The following is a 22,518-nucleotide window of genomic DNA, read 5'->3' on the forward strand; positions in this document are numbered from 1 at the left end:
TAAAACTGTAATTTGACCACAGTTATAGACATGTTACAGATCTGCAAAAGTGATGGAAAAGTAGAAATCCAGCTGCCAATTTAAAACTGCAATTTGACTATATTTATTGACATGTTACAGGTTTGCAAAAGTGATGAAAAAGTAGAAATACCAGCTGCTAGTTTAAAACTGCAACTTGACCAAATTTATAGACATGTTACAGGCCTGCAAATGTGATGGAAAAGTAGAAATCCAGATGCCAATTTAAAACTGTAATTTTACCTCATTTATAGACATGTTACAGGTCTGCAAAACTTATGGAAAAGTAGATATTCAGCTGCCAATTTAAAACTGCAATTTGACCACATTTACCCTAGTAGCACGGGGTTGCCGATTTGGTGGAGGGTCATTGCCGGGTGTGCTGGGAGACTGATGGTGATGGCTACGTGCTGTAAGCCTTGACTTGTCCACCACGTAGATATTTTGCCATCACATGAACATGTCAAAACCGGCAGCTTATATTTTATGTATTTTCTGCAAAATTTGCCACTATGTTTTCATACAGAAACCCAGCACCAATAATATTTTTAGTCGTTTTTTTAACTTCAACATAATAGTTATAGCTGTTTTGATAAATTTAATTTCGAAGTAAGTTGATATTAAATCTAAGGTACATAATCAATTATATTTAAGTATATCTCTAAATTCAATGCTGGTATTTCATCGTACAACTGAAGGGTATGGTGCTGGCAATTCTTTAACCCAAAGCGTACGATTGATATAGAGTAGTGTCGGTAGAGGGGGGAGTAGACTGTGTATCCCTCCCTCTAGGCGCGCTTTTGTAAGAGGGGATACTGTACGCGCCGCATGGTAGGGGGGGATGACACTTAGCTAAGAGATAGAAGGGTATGACGTTTGCATACGTAGAACTGACATTACTCTATAGGCGCATATGTCTCGCGTCACCGCGTGAAATTGTTGACTTATAATTTTGAAATATCATTTTTTGAGTATATATAGTGGTAAAGTGATCCGTGATAAAATTGAAACAGAACAATTTAGAATATTGAAATTCTTTCTAAATCATGATTTACGAATTTGCCAAATTTAATTTAATTTTGGTGTCATCATATTTAGAATTTGTTTACTCGGTCCAAAAATTGTTTCAGACTAGGAGTAATAATATTTGCACGAGGTTAGGCTACATATGGAGTATGAAATGGGCTGTGAAAATGGTATGAATCCTCCTAGTCTGTAAAATCGTACATCAGCATTGTCCATGGAGTAGTTTTTTATTGGAGTGAAACGAAAGTTACTTTAAAATTGCTGAATTTTTCTATGTCTCCTATAATATTTCTCCATGGTAGCAGATTTCTTGCAATAGAAACGGCGTTACAACCTCGTGGAGGAAAGTTTTTCGGTCGGTTTATTTTCTGGTAATCCGCGGTTTTTAGTTGTTACGGCTTTTTCGGCGCAAAAAGAAGGGAACAAAGAAATTCTCCATTCTCCAATCTAGACGCTTTTTAACTAGTTAATCTTTTAAGGGCTGTTTTGGAACGTTGGAGTTAAAAGGTGAATATACTTACGAATTTTTAAATTGTTAATTATAAATTACCAAATAATTCAATTAATTTTCTGTTTATTACTTGGTAGGATTTAGCGAGCATCTAGTCTTCCTAATGAATTACGCCGAGGCTTAGCTGGTTGAAGTTGTCTTGTGAATCACAATTTGTGACTGAATGTTCGAAATTTATTACAACGTTTAAAATAAAGGTAAGCCATTAATAGTTTAATTTTAAAAAGCCAAACCTCTTTGGTTTCTCATTTAGATAGTTGAAATCTCCGTTAGTCTGTTTTTTTTTTAAGTATGAGATAGTTTTTTTTAAAACTTAGTAATTTTTGAAAATTTTAGTTAACTTTTTTGAAAATCTTAGTTAAATTTTTTGAAAATCTTAGTTAAATTTTTTGAAAATCTTAGTTAAATTTTTGAAAATCTTAGTTAAATTTTTGAAAATCTTAGTTAAATTTTTGAAAATCTTAGTTAAATTTTTGAAAATCTTAGTTAAATTTTTGAAAATCTTAGTTAAATTTTTGAAAATCTTAGTTAAATTTTTGAAAATCTTAGTTAAATGCTTGAAAATCTTAGTTAAATGCTTGAAAATCTTGGTTAAATGCTTGAAAATCTTAGTTAAATGCTTGAAAATCTTAGCTAAATTTTTTAATTCTTAGCTAATTTTTTAATTCTTAGCTAATTTTTTGAATTCTTAGCTAATTTTTTGAATTCTTAGCTAATTTTTTGAATTCTTAGCTAATTTTTTGAATTCTTAGCTAATTTTTTGAATTCTTAGCTAATTTTTTTGAATTCTTAGCTAATGTTTTGAATTCTTAGCTAATGTTTTGAATTCTTAGCTAATGTTTTGAATTCTTAGCTAATGTTTTGAATTCTTAGCTAATGTTTTGAATTCTTAGCTAATGTTTTGAATTCTTAGCTAATGTTTTGAATTCTTAGCTAATGTTTTGAATTCTTAGCTAATGTTTTGAATTCTTAGCTAATGTTTTGAATTCTTAGCTAATGTTTTGAATTCTTAGCTAATGTTTTGAATTCTTAGCTAATGTTTTGAATTCTTAGCTAATGTTTTGAATTCTTAGCTAATGTTTTGAATTCTTAGCTAATGTTTTGAATTCTTAGCTAATGTTTTGAATTCTTAGCTAATGTTTCGAATTCTTAGCTAATGTTTCGAATTCTTAGCTAATGTTTCGAATTCTTAGCTAATGTTTCGAATTCTTAGCTAATGTTTCGAATTCTTAGCTAATGTTTTGAATTCTTAGCTAATGTTTTGAATTCTTAGCTAATGTTTTGAATTCTTAGCTAATGTTTTGAATTCTTAGCTAATGTTTTGAATTCTTAGCTAATGTTTTGAATTCTTAGCTAATGTTTTGAATTCTTAGCTAATGTTTTGAATTCTAAGCTAATTTTTGAAAATCTTAGCTAATTTTTGAAAATCTTAGCTAATTTTTGAAAATCTTAGCTAATTTTTGAAAATCTTAGCTAATGTTTGAAAATCTAAGCTAATTTTTGAAAATCTAAGCTAATTTTTTGAATTCTAAGCTAATTTTTTGAATTCTAAGCTAATTTTTTGAATTCTAAGCTAATTTTTGAAAATCTTAGCTAATTTTTGAAAATCTTAGCTAATTTTTGAAAATCTTAGCTAATTTTTGAAAATCTTAGCTAATTTTTGAAAATCTTAGCTAATTTTTGAAAATCTTAGCTAATTTTTGAAATATTTAAAAAGCAGAAATTTAAATATCACTAATTTTTTTTACTAAATTTCAGAATTGCATTTGGTTATCAGCTTGATTTCAATGAGGTTCTAAAAGAATTGGCCACATCTTTAAAGGGCAAGTCCTATTTTCTTTCTTTGTTTGATAGGTTTGTAGGCGAGTGTTTAACCAAAATATTTTTTAATGCGAAAGTCTAATAATATATAAACATTTAGTTTTAATTTTACCTGAATTTATTACCTAATATACATTTCTTATGGAGAACGTAATAAGCCTCAGTAAACGGCACATGAGAAGAAAACGGGCCACATATTTGAAAAATGTAAAAGCTAGGGTGTCTGAACGGTCTTGTGCTAAATCTGAAAACGAAACTCTCAACGATGTGGTTTCGGTTGAAACACACACTTATTCTAGTGAGGCGACGGATATGAGCAAAATTATTGCAAGCAATTCTTATAGCGATGCTGCTGAAAATAATAATATTTGTGAAAGCTCTGAGAGTTCAGATGATAGTTATGATAGTTATCCGAGTGACAATTCAGATATTAGTGTAAGTTCTGATAATGAACCTACCGATTTAGCACAAGATCTTCGAGACTGGGTGACTGACAACAATGTTGATACTGTTAAAGTCAATAGCCTGCTGAAAATTCTTAGACTACATAACCATAGTGATTTACCAAAAGATTCCCGAACTCTCTTAAAAACTAAGAGGCGAACGACAAATATTAGTACAGTTACACACGGAGAATACTGGCATGTGGGCCTTGAAAGAGGATTAACAAATTTTTTTGATACACATCCTGATTATTCTGAAGATATATCATTTGCCACTAATATAGATGGCATTCCATTATTTGAAAGTTCAAATAAAAACTTTTGGCCAATTTTGGTTGGTGTGTACAGTTTTGAAAATGGCATTGTTGGTGATGTATTCCCAGTAGGCGTGTTTTGTGGTGACCATAAGCCAGGTTCTCTGTCAGAATATCTAAAACCGTTTATTGAAGAACTGAATAGTCTTTCGGAGAACGGATTTTCTTATGGGGGAAGAATAAGAAATTGTAATCTAGATGGCCCATTCATATTAGACACACCGGCTAGATCCTTTGTCAAGAATACGAAGGGACACACGGGTTATTATTCGTGTGATAAATGCACAATTCCAGGCTATATGGTAGACCATAATATGGTTTTTCTGAATGATTTAAATGATGTAGTAACATTACGAACAAATTTAACCTTTCGAAATCAAGATAATGAAGAACATCATTTAAGTGGAAACCGTTCTCCCCTTGAAGTTTTGGATATCGATTTGGTATCGCAATTTCCTTTAGACTACATGCATCTTGTCTGTTTAGGGGTGACAAAGAGGTTTTTAAGGGCGTGGGTTAAAAAAGGGAAGTTCACAGTACGTCTGAGTAGTAATCAAATTACTGAGTTATCATTGAGACTTAAGAACTGCTCAAAGCATATCCCTAGTGAATTTGCAAGAAAACCTCGATCGTTAAAACACATAGATCGGTGGAAGGCCACTGAATATCGACAGTTTCTTCTTTACACAGGTCCTGTTTTATGTAAAGGAATTGTCGCTAATGACGTTATAGATCATTTTAGATTACTGCAATGTGCAATTTACATCTTAGCTTCCCCTAACTTTAGTAAAACTCTTCTAGACTATGCCTCGCAACTGTTAGAGTTATACGTTTCATCTTGCCCTGATTTCTATGGCGAAAAATTTGTTAGTCTTAACGTCCACGCTTTAACACATTTGTCTCTGGACGTGAAACGGTTTGGACCTTTGGACGCCTTTAGCGCTTTTCCATTCGAAAATCATTTGTACTTTTTAAAGAAAAAATTGCGTTCACCGAACCGGCCTCTTCAACAGTTATGCAAGCGGTTAAATGAAGGTCAAAGGCTCTGTGCTAAAACGACCAAAACTAAATCAACGCTTCTTAAGGGGCCTATTAAAAACACTAGTAGAAATGTCCCTAGCAATGCTCAGTCATTTAAAAAGCTTGAGACTCCTTTTTATAGTTTAACCACTTGTTTAGGCAATAATTGTGTTAAATTAACTACTGGGGATGTAATTTTGATAAAACACATTTATCGTACAAAGGAAAAAGAGATAATGTTAGCTGGGAGCTTATGCAAAAAATATGATGACATTTTTAAATATCCTTTACCTTCTTCTACCCTAGGCATGTTTGTTACCAAAATCTCCAAAAAAGTTAAATAATACCCTTTAAGCTTGTTTGAACGCAAATGTTTTTTTCATATAAACCAAAATGATTCCTTGGCCACAGTTATTCCTGTGCTTCACAATGCCTAGTTTTGTCAACTGTTATACTGCTTTGCTTTTTTTAAATTTATTTTAGATTTATGTGATATTCAGTTTCTCTGAAGGGACAGTAGAAGCTCTTCCCTTAGCCTGGTGCCCATCAGGAAACAAATGTTATTGGCCACCAATGCGTTTCAACCATGATATTACAAAATTAATTGCTGAAAACGCCAACCCTGAATCGGATTGGATTTTATACGATGGAAAAGTTATTTACCAGGCTGGTATGTTCCTGTGGTTTTTGTGTGTGCAGATGTAACACGCCTGAATATTGAAGATAAATATCTTAACTTTTCAAATTAAATTTTAGCTGATTATAGTCAAGCACGGGCGAAATTAAAAAAATCCGAGGTAACCTCAGATTTGGCAAGCGAAGTGGAGGATGCTGGGAGGGGAAAGAGACGAAGGTTCACGGCCCAAATTTGTTCTTCATTTGCGAATATGGAAAGTTCTGAAGGTTAGTTTTGAATTACAGTTTGAAATTATCTCATAATTTTTGCCAAAATTTTCTTATCTTAAAATTGCTGTTATATTCATATAGATGACGAAATACATTCGCGTAATAAAACTAAATCTGGTAAAGGGAGAAAACTTTTACGGTTACCAAAACCCCCTCCGATACCTTTAAATGATGGTAAGTGAACGACATTTTAGACCGTGTTAGTGTGTTTTGCTAACACCCAATTATATTATATTACAGTTGATGGAAAACATTTGCAAAACCTGACAACTTCAGAAACGAAAAGCTACAGCAACACTGAAAGTAATATTCAAAGGTCACTTTTACCTATATAAATTTATGCTTATATAACCTTTATTTTATTTGCAGGCAGTATCAAGAAAACTGGAATAAAGAATGCTAAAAGGAAGCTCAACAACAAAACTGAACTAAATGAAGCGCTTTGGCTACGAAAAACAGTAAAAAGTACTGCACTTGAAACTTTCAACAAAGGGAAAAAATCAACCACTAAACTTGATTCATATATTAATTCGACCCAAATATTAGACATTAAGGACCAAAAAATTTTGGCACGAAAATGTATCAACCGAGACAATCTGCAACAAAAACATGACGACAGAGACAATCTGCAACAAAAACATGACGACAGAGACAATCTGCAACAAAAACATGACGACAGAGACAATCTGCAACAAAAACATGACGACAGAGGCAATCTGCAACAACAACCTGACGACAGAGACAATCTGCAACATCAACCTGACGACAGAGACAATCTGCAACACCAACCTGACGACAGAGACAATCTGCAACACCAACCTGACGACAGAGACAATCTGCAACATCAACCTGACGACAGAGACAATATGCAACCAAACCATGACGACAGAGACAATATGCAACCAAACCATGACGACAGCGACAATATGCAACCAAACCATGACGACAGCGACTATCTGCAACAAAAACATGACGACAGAGATATATTACCCCTGAAACACGATGTCAGAGACACGTATCCTCAAAGAGATGCATCAGCCCTAAAATGTGACAACTTGGATCTATCAGCTCAAAACGATGATGGTGAAGGTGTATCAGCTCATAAACAAGGCAAAGAAAAGCAAGACTCCTATGATATATCATATCGAAAAAATGAAATCGGAGGGAATGCAGCAAAACATGACAACGGAGACTTTTCCACATCAATTGTTAACCACGGGCTAGTTTCCACTGCAAACAGCCATATTTTGACCTTAGAACAAGATTTTACTCGCATATCACATTCCAATGCAACAGATGTTTATGAAGATGATTTGGCTTCCTCAAAATCTCCAGACCAACATTCATCCACAGAATCTCTCTCAATTACTTCTACTTTAAACAATAAGCATACGGCCCTGTCCTTAAAAAAATACTCCTGTAAAGGAGGTTGTAAAGTGAAAACTTGTACAATCCCGAAAAGTTCTTTAACGCTCAAGGACAAAGTTTTCCGCAATATTAATAAATCAAGAAACTTTGAAAAAAAGAGCAACGCAGTGTTCTCGCCTTCAAAAGTGAGAAAACGTAAAAGTTTAAAAGACCTAATTTCACCAAGTAAAGAAAGAAGGGAAGTCGTAAGTCTCGAGGAGACTACTCCACAAAGGCGAAAAAACTTGTTCAGAAACCTCGATTTTTCACCTTTGAAAGATGATGGAAATCATGAAATTTGTCAAGGAACTAATGGAATATTGGAATTTAACCACGAAAGAGGGCGTACACTACATAAAAAGGCTTTGCAATTAAACCAAGATTATGATCGTCGAAATTTAAGACAAGTTTCTCCTTATTCTCCTAATCATAATCTGGATCCTAAATATACAAATATGAAAGAAGGAGCTTTTACTGAGAGAAGTTACGAGGCAACAATAATGGAGAGACATACTAAAGGCCAAAATTTCGACTCAGGTAATATCATTAAATAAAGGTTTTGTTGGTGGAGACAAGGTAGATTCCACTATCAAAGATGACAAAACAAGATTATATAAGTTATAATTTTTTCCTAGATCGTAATGATGAAAAATTTAAAAAAGCTGTCATGCTAATGCTCACAGATCTTAATACAAAAATGGATTTGCTACTTAATCACAGTAAAGAAACTTTTAGTGGAAATCGTACGGAGTTCTTTGATATTGAAGGGTTTCCAAAACTACCAATTAGTTCCCTCAAAGACCTGAAAACTGTTGAAAGTCTTTTGGACAATGACGAGATACGAAAACAAGCTGTATGTGTTTTTGGTATTTCTTCTTAACAATATTTTTATAAATAATTATTTGCAAAAACTCTCTTTCCCTAGATTATGAATTTTTCAACTTTTGGAGGTAGGAAGCCATCTGATTGCTGTAAGAGAATTTTCAGCAAAGTAATAGCACACGAAATAGTACTCAAGTTTAACTGGGTTGGTTCGCAACAGAAGTTTTCATTCGCCGAATTAAAGCTTAAGAACGTCATAGTAGGTAATGATCTACCAAAAGTAGCGCGTAAAGTGGAAAAATTAATTTAACGGCTACAAATACTTATACTTCTAGGTGCAATACAAACGAATTTTAAAGGCATTAAAGAATTTGTAGTTGAAGGCACTGTTCAGAAATTCTTAAGAGGTGCTTCAGATCGAAATGGAGGGCGGAGAAGACGTGCAATGAAAGCTGGAATGTCAAAAGAAATTAGCGAAGACGAACACTATAATGTAGATGATGACTAAAAATGATATTTAAATGTGCAATAATAATTGAGGAAAATAAACTTGGATAAAAATAACAAAAGGAATTGTATGGCTTGAAATCTAATTGAAATTAGGGTGATTAGGTCAATAAATAATTGCAGGAAAAAGTAGTGTACAATAGTAGGGTAAAAGGGTTGATGGGTGGCGATACAGTGGTGGGTAATTGTAAGCATACAAGATGAAATAGTGGTGGAAACGTTAAGGTCTACCAGTAGTATGAGTGTAGGCCAACTAGGTTAATGAGTTAGGATTTCATGATGGTTTACTGTAGGCCTACCAAGCTTCTAAATGATGGACGCGTGTAGGCCTGCCAGGTTCTTAAATGATGGACACCAGCAGGCTTGACAGGTTGATAACCGATGGACACCTGTAGGCCCGCCAGGTTGACAAATGATGGTCATCTGTAGGCCTGCCAGGTTGACAAATGATGGTCATTTGTAGGCCTGCCATGTTGATAAACCTGGATACCTGTAGGATTACTGGATGGTGGAGTGGCGAATAAGTGATGGGTTAGCGAAGGTTTAGCGAATAGATGAATGGTGGCTAGGTGTTGGCGTAAAAGCTTAAAATATATGGCATAATGGTGGCTGTGGTTATGGGCATGTGCTGGATAAATAATTAAAACCCGGCACCAAACCAACTGCTGACCAGGTAGGACACGGCCAGTTATGACCCAGCGCTGCACCAACACTGACGGCCTGAAGCGCGCCATCACGTGGTGGGCCAGCACTTTTGTGCTGCTAGGGTATAGACATGTAACAGGTCTACAAAAGTGATGGAAAAGCAGAAATCCAGCTGCCAATTTAAAACTGTAATTTGACCAAATTTATAGACATGTAACAGGTCTACAAAAGTGATGGAAAAGCAGAAATCCAGCTGCCAATTTAAAACTGTAATTTGGCCATTTTTAGAGACATGTTACAGGTGTGAAAAAGTGATAGAAAAGTAGAAATACCAGATGCTAGTTTAAAACTGTAATTTGACTACATGTATAGACATGTTACAAGTCTGAAAAAGTGATGGAAAAGTAGAAATCCAGCTGCCAATTTAAAACTGTAATTTGACCATATTTATAGACATGTTACAAGTCTGAAAAAGTGATGGAAAAGTAGAAATCCAGCTGCCTATTTAAAACTGTAATTTGACCATATTTATAAACATGTTACAAGTCTGAAAAAGTGATGGAAAAGTAGAAATCCAGCTGCCAATTTAAAACTGTAATTTCACCATATTTATAGACATGTTACAAGTCTGAAAAAGTGATGGAAAAGTAGAAATCCAGCTGCCAATTTAAAACTGTAATTTGACCAAATTTATAGACATGTAACAGGTCTACAAAAGTGATGGAAAATCAGAAATCCAGCTGCCAATTTAAAACTGTAATTTGGCCATTTTTATAGACATGTTACAGGTGTGCAAAAGTGATAGAAAAGTAGAAATACCAGATGCTAGTTTAAAACTGTAATTTGACTACATGTATAGACATGTTACAAGTCTGAAAAAGTGATGGAAAAGTAGAAATCCAGCTGCCTATTTAAAACTGTAATTTGACCATATTTATAGACATGTTACAAGTCTGAAAAAGTGATGGAAAAGTAGAAATCCAGCTGCCAATTTAAGACTGTAATTTCACCATATTTATAGACATGTTACAAGTCTGAAAAAGTGATGGAAAAGTAGAAATCCAGCTGCCAATTTAAAACTGTAATTTCACCATATTTATAGACATGTTACAAGTCTGAAAAAGTGATGGAAAAGTAGAAATCCAGCTGCCTATTTAAAACTGTAATTTGACCATATTTATAGACATGTTACAAGTCTGAAAAAGTGATGGAAAAGTAGAAATCCAGCTGCCAATTTAAAACTGTAATTTCACCATATTTATAGACATGTTACAAGTCTGAAAAAGTGATGGAAAAGTAGAAATCCAGCTGCCAATTTAAAACTGTAATTTGACCAAATTTATAGACATGTAACAGGTCTACAAAAGTGATGGAAAAGCAGAAATCCAGCTGCCAATTTAAAACTGTAATTTGGCCATTTTTATAGACATGTTACAGGTGTGCAAAAGTGATAGAAAAGTAGAATTACCAGATGCCAATTTAAAACTCTAATTTGAGTACATGAATAGACATGTTACAAGTCTGAAAAAGTGATGGAAAAGTAGAAATACCAGATGCCAATTTAAAACTGTAATTTGAGTACATGAATAGACATGTTACAAGTCTGAAAAAGTGATGGAAAAGTAGAAATCCAGCTGCCAATTTAAAACTGTAATTTGACCATATTATTATAGACATGTTACAAGTCTGAAAGAGTGATGGAAAAGTAGAAATCCAGCTGCCTATTTAAAACTGTAATTTGACCATATTTATAGACATGTTACAAGTCTGAAAAAGTGATGGAAAAGTAGAAATCCAGCTGCCAATTTAAAACTGTAATTTGACCATATTTATAGACATGTTACAAGTCTGAAAAAGTGATGGAAAAGTAGAAATCCAGCTGCCTATTTAAAACTGTAACTATTCCACATTTATAGACATATTGCAGGTATTCAAAAGTAGAATTTCCTACTTTTGAATACCTGCATTATCTCTCTAAATGTGGTTAAATTACAGTCTTAAGTTGGTAGCTGAATTTCTACTTTTCCATCACTTTAGCAGACCTGTAACATGTCTATAAAAATGGTGAATTTAGGTCAAATTAAAGTTTTAAATTGGCAGCTGTATTTCTACTGTTCCATCACTTTTGCAGACCTGTAACATGTCTTTAAATGTAGTCAAATTGCAGTTTTAAATTAGCAGCTAGATTTCTACTTTTCAATCACTCTTTCAGACCTGTAACATGCCTATAAATGTGGTCAAATTGCAGTTTTAAATTAGCAGCTGGATTTCTACTTTTCTATCACTTTTGCAGACCTGTAACATGTCTATAAAATTGTCAAATTACAGTTCTAAATTGGCAGCTGCATTTCTACTTTTCCATCACTTTTGCAGATCTGTAACATGTCTATAAATGTGGTAGAATTGCAGTTTTAAATTAGCAGCTGGATTTCTACTTTTCTATCACTTTTGCAGACCAGTAACATGTCTATAAAAATGGTCAAATTACAGTTCTAAATTAGCAGCTGGATTTCTACTTTTCCATCACTTTTGCAGACCTGTAACATGTCTATAAATGTGGTCAAATTGCAGTTTTAAATTAGCAGCTGTATTTCTACTTTTCTATCACTTTTGCAGACCTGTAACATATCTATAAAAATTAAGCACTTCAATTCTGGAAAATTCTATTCGTACTAAAATGGAACATGTTTCCATAAAATATTTTGGCTGTCAGCCAGCTCTAAATTTATACCTCGTTTCTGTCAATAGCCGCCCGTACAAAAATTTTAGGCTGTAATTCATCTGCATACGCGCTTTTTTATCGCTATCACGCTGTAATAGGTATACATTAAGGCTACATTTTCTGCAGCTCGAAAAACCCGAAAATTTAACAACGATTCCAGAACTTCAAATTGTCTGCCGTTTCTACATTTTCTGTTTATTATCTGTTAATTGTCTGTACTGGCAGAAATATGCAGCGCGATTCTGCAAACGCGATGCAAAAGTAGAAATAACAGCTGCTAGTTTAAAACTGTAATTTGACCACAGTTATAGACATGTTACAGATCTGCAAAAGTGATGGAAAAGTAGAAATCCAGCTGCCAATTTAAAACTGCAATTTGACTATATTTAAGACATGTTACAAGTTTGCAAAAGTGATGAAAAAGTTGAAATACCAGCTGCTAGTTTAAAACTGCAACTTGACCAAATTTATAGACATGTTACAGGCCTGCAAATGTGATGGAAAAGTAGAAATCCAGATGCCAATTTAAAACTGTAATTTAACCTCATTTATAGACATGTTACAGGTCTGCAAAACTTATGGAAAAGTAGATATTCAGCTGCCAATTTAAAACTGCAATTTGACCACATTTATAGACATGTAACAGGTCTACAAAAGTGATGGAAAAGCAGAAATCCAGCTGCCAATTTAAAACTGTAATTTGACCAAATTTATAGACATGTAACAGGTCTACAAAAGTGATGGAAAAGCAGAAATCCAGCTTCCAATTTAAAACTGTAATTTGGCCATTTTTAGAGACATGTTACAGGTGTGCAAAAGTGATAGAAAAGTAGAAATACCAGATGCTAGTTTAAAACTGTAATTTGACTACATGTATAGACATGTTACAAGTCTGAAAAAGTGATGGAAAAGTAGAAATCCAGCTGCCTATTTAAAACTGTAATTTGACCATATTTATAGACATGTTACAAGTCTGAAAAAGTGATGGAAAAGTAGAAATCCAGCTGCCAATTTAAAACTCTAATTTCACCATATTTATAGACATGTTACAAGTCTGAAAAAGTGATTGAAAAGTAGAAATCCAGCTGCCAATTTAAAACTGTAATTTGACCAAATTTATAGACATGTAACAGGTCTACAAAAGTGATGGAAAAGCAGAAATCCAGCTGCCAATTTAAAACTGTAATTTGGCCATTTTTATAGACATGTTACAGGTGTGCAAAAGTGATAGAAAAGTAGAAATACCAGATGCTAGTTTAAAACTGTAATTTGACTACATGTATAGACATGTTACAAGTCTGAAAAAGTGATGGAAAAGTAGAAATGCAGCTGCCAATTTAAAACCGTAATTTGACCATATTTATAGACATGTTACAAGTCTGAAAAAGTGATGGAAAAGTAGAAATCTAGCTGCCTATTTAAAAGTGTAATTTGACCATATTTATAGACATGTTACAAGTCTGAAAAAGTGATGGAAAAGTAGAAATCCAGCTGCCAATTTAAAACTGTAATTTGACCAAATTTATAGACATGTAACAGGTGTGCAAAAGTGATAGAAAAGTAGAAATACCTGATGCCAATTTAAAACTGTAATTTGACTACATGAATAGACATGTTACAAGTCTGAAAAAGTGATGGAAAAGTAGAAATCCAGCTGCCAATTTAAAACTGTAATTTGACCATATTATTATAGACATGTTACAAGTCTGAAAAAGTGATGGAAAAGTAGAAATCCAGCTGCCTATTTAAAACTGTAATTTGACCATATTTATAGACATGTTACAAGTCTGAAAAAGTGATGGAAAAGTAGAAATCCAGCTGCCAATTTAAAACTGTAATTTGACCATATTTATAGACATGTTACAAGTCTGAAAAAGTGATGGAAAAGTAGAAATCCAGCTGCCTATTTAAAACTGTAACTATTCCACATTTATAGACATATTGCAGGTATTCAAAAGTAGAATTTCCTACTTTTGAATACCTGCATTATCTCTCTAAATGTGGTTAAATTACAGTTTTAAGTTGGTAGCTGAATTTCTACTTTTCCATCACTTTAGCAGACCTGTAACATGTCTATAAAAATGGTGAATTTAGGTCAAATTAAAGTTTTAAATTGGCAGCTGTATTTCTATTGTTCCATCACTTTTGCAGACCTGTAACATGTCTTTAAATGTAGTCAAATTGCAGTTTTAAATTAGCAGCTAGATTTCTACTTTTCAATCACTCTTTCAGAACTGTAACATGCCTATAAATGTGGTCAAATTGCAGTTTTAAATTAGCAGCTGGATTTCTACTTTTCTATCACTTTTGCAGACCTGTAACATGTCTATAAAATGGTCAAATTACAGTTCTAAATTGGCAGCTGCATTTCTACTTTTCCATCACTTTTGCAGATCTGTAACATGTCTATAGATGTGGTAGAATTGCAGTTTTAAATTAGCAGCTGGATTTCTACTTTTCTATCACTTTTGCAGACCTGTAACATGTCTATAAAAATGGTCAAATTACAGTTCTAAATTAGCAGCTGGATTTCTACTTTTCCATCACTTTTGCAGACCTGTAACATGTCTATAAATGTGGTCAAATTGCAGTTTTAAATTAGCAGCTGTATTTCTACTTTTCTATCACTTTTGCAGACTTGTAACATATCTATAAAAATTAAGCACTTCAATTCTGGAAAATTCTATTCGTACTAAAATGGAACATGTTTCCATAAAATATTTTGGCTGTCAGCCAGCTCTAAATTTATACCTCGTTTCTGTCAATAGCCGCCCGTACAAAAATTTTAGGCTGTAATTCATCTGCATACGCGCTTTTTTATCGCTATCACGCTGTAATAGGTATACATTAAGGCTACATTTTCTGCAGCTCGAAAAACCCGAAAATTTAACAACAATTCCAGAACTTCAAATTGTCTGCCGTTTCTACATTTTCTGTTTATTATCTGTTAATTGTCTGTACTGGCAGAAATATCAGTGAGCACAAAAATAGAGGAGTGCCGGAGAGACCAAAATCTCCGTCAGCCCCCCTTTCAAAACGTTACCAGTGCCAGTGGCTCTCTAGGAGCGTGGCGCACATGCGCAATCGGCGCAAGCGAGAGAAAAAAAATCTGAGAAGTTTGTTTACGTTTTTACGGCCGAGGCTTAGTGTAACTGTGATACTCGTGCATCAATATACGGTCCTGTACCGCAGCGCTTCGTGTATCGTGCATGCTTAACAGTGCCTCGGTAATTATCAAATTTCTTTCTTGTTTTTAATCTACTGACCCTTTCCAGTGTTTAATTTTTTAACTTCTCAATATTCACAGAAAAATATGGCCATTATAAAGTATTGTTGTTACCGTGGCTGTCGCAATAATTCGAGGGATTTAGATCCCTCTGTTGTTCAAGGGGCAACTTTTTACCCTTTCCCAAAGCCCAAAACTAAACTTGAAAAATGTAAAAAGTGGTTAATAGCTATAGGAAGAGAGGATTTAAATAATGTGGATCAGATAAAGGGTCACCATTATGTATGCAATTACCATTTTGAGGATGGTCAGGGACCTACAGATAGAAACCCAGATCCGATTCCATATGGAGGGAACGTTAATGTGAGTATTATCAAAAGCTTAAGTATAATCTATTAGCTTTGTTTTTTCTTATTAAAATAATTACATTGTCTATCATTGTGTCAAAGGAGGCTAGAACAATTTCACCTGTCTTACTCGATCACGAATCTGTACAAGATATGGATGTACAAGAAAACAATGTGGTTCACCAGGGTGAAGTTACAGAGCTAGTAATGCCTGATAATAATAAAACCAGCAATGTATTGAACAGTGAATCGTCAACAAATATTACACACATTCAGCAGAAGCAAGGAAATTTGAATGATCTAATGTTAAAATTTTTGCAATACCAAGTTCAAAATTTGGAAAAGCAACTAAATTGGGGTGTTGTCAACAATTATGATTCTGATTCCCTGCTTTTCAACAAAGCCACAAGTTATGGGAAAATTGTTTGCGTTTGTGTTGAAATTAACTCTATATTTGAGGTCAAAGTAGAAGCGCTTGGCAATTTAACTAGAGAAACTAATGATATTTGGAAATCTGTAAAATTCTACAAGACTATTAACAATTTCGACGAGCTTTTAACACTTTTAACGTTCCTTGATTCCTGTTCACTTTGTGGTGGCATTCCGGATAAAGAATTGATTGATCTTGAGAAAGGAAATAAAGGGTCCCAGAATAGTTTCACCAATTCGCTACATTCCACAGAATGTGAATTTATTTACGTAGCTAAAGGAATATCAACTCGGTGCAAAAAATGCAACGCGTTGAGAATAATATTGTCAAAAAGATTTAAACGGCGAAAAGTAGTAGTTGAAACAAGAAAAATTAAACGTTATAAGACGATGACTGATGAACAGAAGTGTCAACTTCTAAAGGAAAATCGAAAAGAAATCCGAAAATTGAACAGGAAAATACTGGGTTTAGAGAGGAAACTTGAAAAACACCTCGATAATGTGAAGAAGAAATTGCAAGAAAAAGATAAACAGATTTTCAGCGAAATTTTGGAAGAGAATCCCTTTATAAGCAAAGAAAATTTCAAACTTATAATGATGAAACAACAAATGGAAGTCATTTCTTCTAAGAATACAAGACCAAAGAAGTGGAACCCGGCGATAATAAAATGGTGCATGTATCTTCGGAGTAAATCACCATCTGCATATGAAGCTCTTAGGGAAGTTTTTGTTTTACCCGCCCGAGGAACTTTGTACCCGTACCTTGGAGCCTTTTCGGGAGCAAGTGGATTTTCCCTTGACGTAATTAAAGAAATGCGGGCAAAGATTGATTTAAAAAATTTAGAGGAACATAAGAAGTACTTTTCCATTATCGTTGACGAAATGAAAATTAAGGAAGATTTGGTATACAAGGCTAACACTGGTGAGCTTGTCGGGTTTTGTCATCTAAACGAAGCGGGTGATAAACTGAAAAAAGCTGAAAACAAAAAACTTGGTAAAGACACCTTGGAACCTACATTAGCGTCACATGTTATGACAATAATGGTGCGTGGATTGACCACTAATTTCAAGCACATACTCGGGTATTTCCCATGTCATAACATGACGGGAGAAGAATTACACTCAATTATAGATGAAGCTATTGAAATACTAGAGAACAATACTTTCAAGGTTTTAGTTGTCATTGGCGATAAATCTTCAATAAATCAAAAGTTAATCAAAATAAGCACTGACGTCGACAATGGGGTCCATTTCAAGGCTGACAATATCTACGCACCTATTGACGATCCTTGACCAATTTTTTATATTTCTGATCCACCCCATTTAATCAAGACTGTACGCAACTGTTTTGCTAACAGTGGAAATATGAAACCTCGGTTATTAAGAAAGAACGGAAAGCTAATTCTGTGGGAACACGTTCGCGAAATGTATAATAAGGATTGTCAATCCCAGTTACGCCTTTGCCCAAAATTAACCAACAACCATATATCTCTGGGACCTTTTTACGCAATGAGAGTGAAGTTTGCCACTCAAATTATGAGTAAAACTGTCGCTTCAGCAATTGAAGAACTAGTCGGGGAAGAAGCGTCTGAAACTGTGAAGTTTATTTTGTTATTTAATCGCTTTTTTGACATTTTAAACACGAAAAATCTTGGAGAGGGAATAAGAAAAAGAAATGAAGATCTAAACCCGTTTTATTCGTTAAATGACTGGAGATTTAAATGGTTAGAAGAAGATTTTTTGGGATATCTAAAAGATTGGAAGAACGAGGTTGCCTCATATCCAGATGCATCTCCGGAAGGACGAAATATGATGCAGTTAAGTAGGGAAACCTTGGAAGGCATTCACACAACTGTGTATTCTATAATTGGAGCTGTTAAATTTTTACTAAATAAGGGTGCCAAATTTGTACTAACGGAAAGGTTTAACCAAGATCCCCTTGAACACCATTTTGGTAAACATCGGCGAGTAGTTGGTTGTCACGAAAACCCTGACCTCCTAACCTATGGTTATAATGAAAGGAAGTTCAAAATTTTGAAGCCCTTAATTAAAGCACCAAAGAATGGCAACACGTCAAAATTTAAAATCCTAAACAAAAATTACCCAAAACACACCTAAAATACTGAAACAAACATTAATTTTAATTTTTTGAAATTGCACTAGGAACTTTAACAATCTTTGGTTAAATCAGGAACATTTTTTTAAGGAACATTGGGTCTAGTTTCATTAAAAATCAGGTACAAATTTAGTATGAAAGCGCAATAAATTTTTTAAATATCACAAGTATTGAGTTATCACTTAACGCCATATAATCCACTATCTGAGCAATTATTTTTCATTCCTTGTCGAGTTCCCTTGCGCTCAGCAATATCCTTCCATTTAAGCTCATGGTATTTCCTTTGACTGAATGATCTGAGAGCTACTCCCCTACAGTTTGCAAAAGTATCACAGATAATGTGGAACGCTTTCTCCATCTCCGTCTTATCATCATCTTCCCCCCATAACATCTTCCATTTTTCCTGTACATCTTCCTTTTCGAGTCTTTTTTGCACCAAAGTTTTGGTCATAACATGTTCAGTTAATACAGCTTGTTTGAATATTGGTTCAGTTTGGTTGTGAATGTATTTAAAAAATTCAAACCCCTTTGGCGTTAGTGTTATGAGACCTCCTCTACTTAATTTCTCTGACCAAGCAGCGTAGGCTTCTATTTTGTATTTTATTTTTGGATCCCCACTTCCAATTTTCAGAATACAATTTTCAAAAATCTTAGGGTTGTCATATTTAATCGCCAGTTTTCGCATAATAAACGCCCCAATATGGTGTACAACCTTTTTTGTCTTCTTTTTTTCTTCTAACGGCGTTAGAAATTTTGTTGATTCTTGAAGTTTGGGACCGGCTACGTCTGGTTTCAGATTCACCCACTTGACAAGAACTTCATCAAAAAACCGTCTCAACCAGTCATTAGCAATTAGTTCTTTGCCAAAGTTACTTAAGGTATTGAACCCCTGGACTGATTTGAAACAACTCATAACTTCAGTTTTGGTGTTTGAGGATGACCGCAATACTCTTGAGTGAATTTTGAACGAGGCTTGATCTTTTATATTTTTCTCACGTAATGTGGAAAAAATATTTAGCAAATTAGAGGTAATTTAAATTTTTTTGGGGTTTTCGACAATATCATTAATGACTGGCATCACAGATGGGTCAATTTCTTCATCAAACTTTATGTTGGCCATTAATTTTGCAGCTGTTTCAGATAAAGCCACCCCATTCTCCAGGAAAAACTTTGCGTCAAACTCTGAAATCGTAATTGTTTATTTTCATTTTAATGAGACACGAACAATATAACAATTCATATTATTTTCATAACTAACCAGTAGATTTAAAATTTTGGGCAAAATATAGCTTAGGCTTTTCTGATTTTTTGTTCATTAACTCGCTTGGCATTTGCGTCTGGGACAAATCCAAAGGAAACCCTCCTTTGTACTCATAATAACCCTTAACAAAGTAAATAAGAATTAAAATCAAGCCTGAAGAAATTATTATTTCAAAACAATCCTTAAAAAAAATTAAAAAAAAAATAATCAAGCTTTAACAATAAATCAAAAATTAAATTTTACATACCGGACAGTTTGGTATTCCAAAGTTGAAAAGTGGTACAGCATTTGATTCCATGGGTCCTTTACCGCCTAAAAAATGCCTTGAGCACACATAATGTGTTCTATTTATCTTTTCCGCCGTTAAATCAATTCTACCACACGATATTATCCATCTTTTACATAGCTCAAATTTGGTTTTATGTTTGGGGAATGGTATGAATTTTATATCGGGGCTACCGTTTTTAGTAGTATTGTTACAGTTTTTGTAACAGCATTTCTTATAAGAAACCATTATTAGGCCTATAAATTGTTAAATAAAAGCGTAAATTAACTGTAGACAAAGCTACAGTAACCAGTGAGCCGACGCTGGCTGAATGCTGAGCCTCTAACGGTATTTTCGGGTTTATCCTTTTTGAATTTCCTTCTCAAAGGATCACGTGACGTCTTACTCCTCGGCTATGCTCGAGGTAGATGCGCGTGAGAGCCATGGTGCCCTGCCGTTATAAAGTACCTTCCCCCTTCTATCTTTGACTCTCCTTTCGATTCGTGCTCACTGGAAATATGCAGCGCGATTCTGCAAACGCGATGCAAAAGTAGAAATAACAGCTGCTAGTTTAAAACTGTAATTTGACCACAGTTATAGACATGTTACAGATCTGCAAAAGTGATGGAAAAGTAGAAATCCAGCTGCCAATTTAAAACTGCAATTTGACTATATTTATTGACATGTTACAGGTTTGCAAAAGTGATGAAAAAGTTGAAATACCAGCTGCTAGTTTAAAACTGCAACTTGACCAAATTTATAGACATGTTACAGGCCTGCAAATGTGATGGAAAAGTAGAAATCCAGATGCCAATTTAAAACTGTAATTTTACCTCATTTATAGACATGTTACAGGTCTGCAAAACTTATGGAAAAGTAGATATTCAGCTGCCAATTTAAAACTGCAATTTGACCACATTTATAGACATGTAACAGGTCTACAAAAGTGATGGAAAAGCAGAAATCCAGCTGCCGATTTAAAACTGTAAGTTGACCAAATTTATAGACATGTAACAGGTCTACAAAAGTGATCGAAAAGCAGAAATCCAGCTGCCAATTTAAAACTGTAATTTGGCCATTTTTAGAGACATGTTACAGGTGTGCAAAAGTGATAGAAAAGTAGAAATACCAGATGCTAGTTTAAAACTGTAATTTGACTACATGTATAGACATGTTACAAGTCTGAAAAAGTGATGGAAAAGTAGAAATCCAGCTGCCTATTTAAAACTGTAATTTGACCATATTTATAGACATGTTACAAGTCTGAAAAAGTGATGGAAAAGTAGAAATCCAGCTGCCAATTTAAAACTGTAATTTCACCATATTTATAGACATGTTACAAGTCTGAAAAAGTGATGGAAAAGTAGAAATCCAGCTGCCAATTTAAAACTGTAATTTGACCAAATTTATAGACATGTAACAGGTCTACAAAAGTGATGGAAAAGCAGAAATCCAGCTGCCAATTTAAAACTGTAATTTGGCCATTTTTATAGACATGTTACAGGTGTGCAAAAGTGATAGAAAAGTAGAAATACCAGATGCCAATTTAAAACTGTAATTTGACTACATGAATAGACATGTTACAAGTCTGAAAAAGTGATGGAAAAGTAGAAATCCAGCTGCCAATTTAAAACTGTAATTTGACCATATTATTATAGACATGTTACAAGTCTGAAAAAGTGATGGAAAAGTAGAAATCCAGCTGCCTATTTAAAACTGTAATTTGACCATATTTATAGACATGTTACAAGTCTGAAAAAGTGATGGAAAAGTAGAAATCCAGCTGCCAATTTAAAACTGTAATTTGACCATATTTATAGACATGTTACAAGTCTGAAAAAGTGATGGAAAAGTAGAAATCCAGCTGCCTATTTAAAACTGTAACTATTCCACATTTATAGACATATTGCAGGTATTCAAAAGTAGAATTTCCTACTTTTGAATACCTGCATTATCTCTCTAAATGTGGTTAAATTACAGTTTTAAGTTGGTAGCTGAATTTCTACTTTTCCATCACTTTAGCAGACCTGTAACATGTCTATAAAAATGGTGAATTTAGGTCAAATTAAAGTTTTAAATTGGCAGCTGTATTTCTACTGTTCCATCACTTTTGCAGACCTGTAACATGTCTTTAAATGTAGTCAAATTGCAGTTTTAAATTAGCAGCTAGATTTCTACTTTTCAATCACTCTTTCAGACCTGTAACATGCCTATAAATGTGGTCAAATTGCAGTTTTAAATTAGCAGCTGGATTTCTACTTTTCTATCACTTTTGCAGACCTGTAACATGTCTATAAAATTGTCAAATTACAGTTCTAAATTGGCAGCTGCATTTCTACTTTTCCATCACTTTTGCAGATCTGTAACATGTCTATAAATGTGGTAGAATTGCAGTTTTAAATTAGCAGCTGGATTTCTACTTTTCTATCACTTTTGCAGACCTGTAACATGTCTATAAAAATGGTCAAATTACAGTTCTAAATTAGCAGCTGGATTTCTACTTTTCCATCACTTTTGCAGACCTGTAACATGTTTATAAATGTGGTCAAATTGCAGTTTTAAATTAGCAGCTGTATTTCTACTTTTCTATCACTTTTGCAGACCTGTAACATATCTATAAAAATTAAGCACTTCAATTCTGGAAAATTCTATTCGTACTAAAATGGAACATGTTTCCATAAAATATTTTGGCTGTCAGCCAGCTCTAAATTT

The 22,518-nt window shown here is 33.9% G+C and overlaps 3 protein-coding genes and 1 long non-coding RNA gene across 4 annotated transcripts; 3 read left to right on the forward strand and 1 right to left on the reverse strand.

Annotated features, from left to right (window-relative positions):
• Positions 1-597: 597 nt before the first annotated feature.
• On the reverse strand, positions 598-750 carry LOC149622118 (uncharacterized). Its single transcript, XR_016374981.1, has 2 exons — positions 709-750; positions 598-644 (listed from the first exon to the last, which is right to left on the reverse strand). It is a non-coding gene; the product is annotated as an uncharacterized LOC149622118 (long non-coding RNA).
• Positions 751-792: 42 nt separating this feature from the next.
• Positions 793-5,607, forward strand: LOC149622119 (uncharacterized). The gene is made up of 3 exons (XM_089853573.1): positions 793-1,551; positions 1,633-1,752; positions 3,314-5,607. The coding sequence occupies exon 3, from the start codon at positions 3,518-3,520 to the stop codon at positions 5,495-5,497; it is 1,980 nt and encodes a 659-aa protein (XP_089709699.1). The 5' UTR covers positions 793-1,551; positions 1,633-1,752; positions 3,314-3,517; the 3' UTR covers positions 5,498-5,607.
• Positions 5,547-8,857, forward strand: LOC149622120 (uncharacterized). The gene is made up of 10 exons (XM_089853552.1): positions 5,547-5,594; positions 5,637-5,823; positions 5,910-6,056; positions 6,141-6,233; positions 6,300-6,362; positions 6,429-6,524; positions 6,606-8,003; positions 8,102-8,319; positions 8,392-8,551; positions 8,624-8,857. Exons 1-10 carry the CDS (start codon positions 5,547-5,549, stop codon positions 8,794-8,796), a joined length of 2,583 nt encoding a protein of 860 aa, XP_089709678.1. The 3' UTR covers positions 8,797-8,857.
• Positions 8,858-15,371: 6,514 nt separating this feature from the next.
• Positions 15,372-17,810, forward strand: LOC149622121 (uncharacterized). Its single transcript, XM_089853553.1, has 3 exons — positions 15,372-15,389; positions 15,470-15,751; positions 15,838-17,810. The coding sequence occupies exons 1-3, from the start codon at positions 15,372-15,374 to the stop codon at positions 17,455-17,457; spliced, it is 1,920 nt and encodes a 639-aa protein (XP_089709679.1). The 3' UTR covers positions 17,458-17,810.
• The last annotated feature ends 4,708 nt before the right edge of the window (positions 17,811-22,518 follow it).

Source organism: Phalangium opilio, unplaced genomic scaffold, assembly GCF_054372755.1.
Source record: "Phalangium opilio isolate 3A_F unplaced genomic scaffold, DU_Popi_V2 ptg000194l_1, whole genome shotgun sequence".
In the NCBI taxonomy this organism is placed as follows: Eukaryota; Metazoa; Arthropoda; class Arachnida; order Opiliones; family Phalangiidae; genus Phalangium; species Phalangium opilio.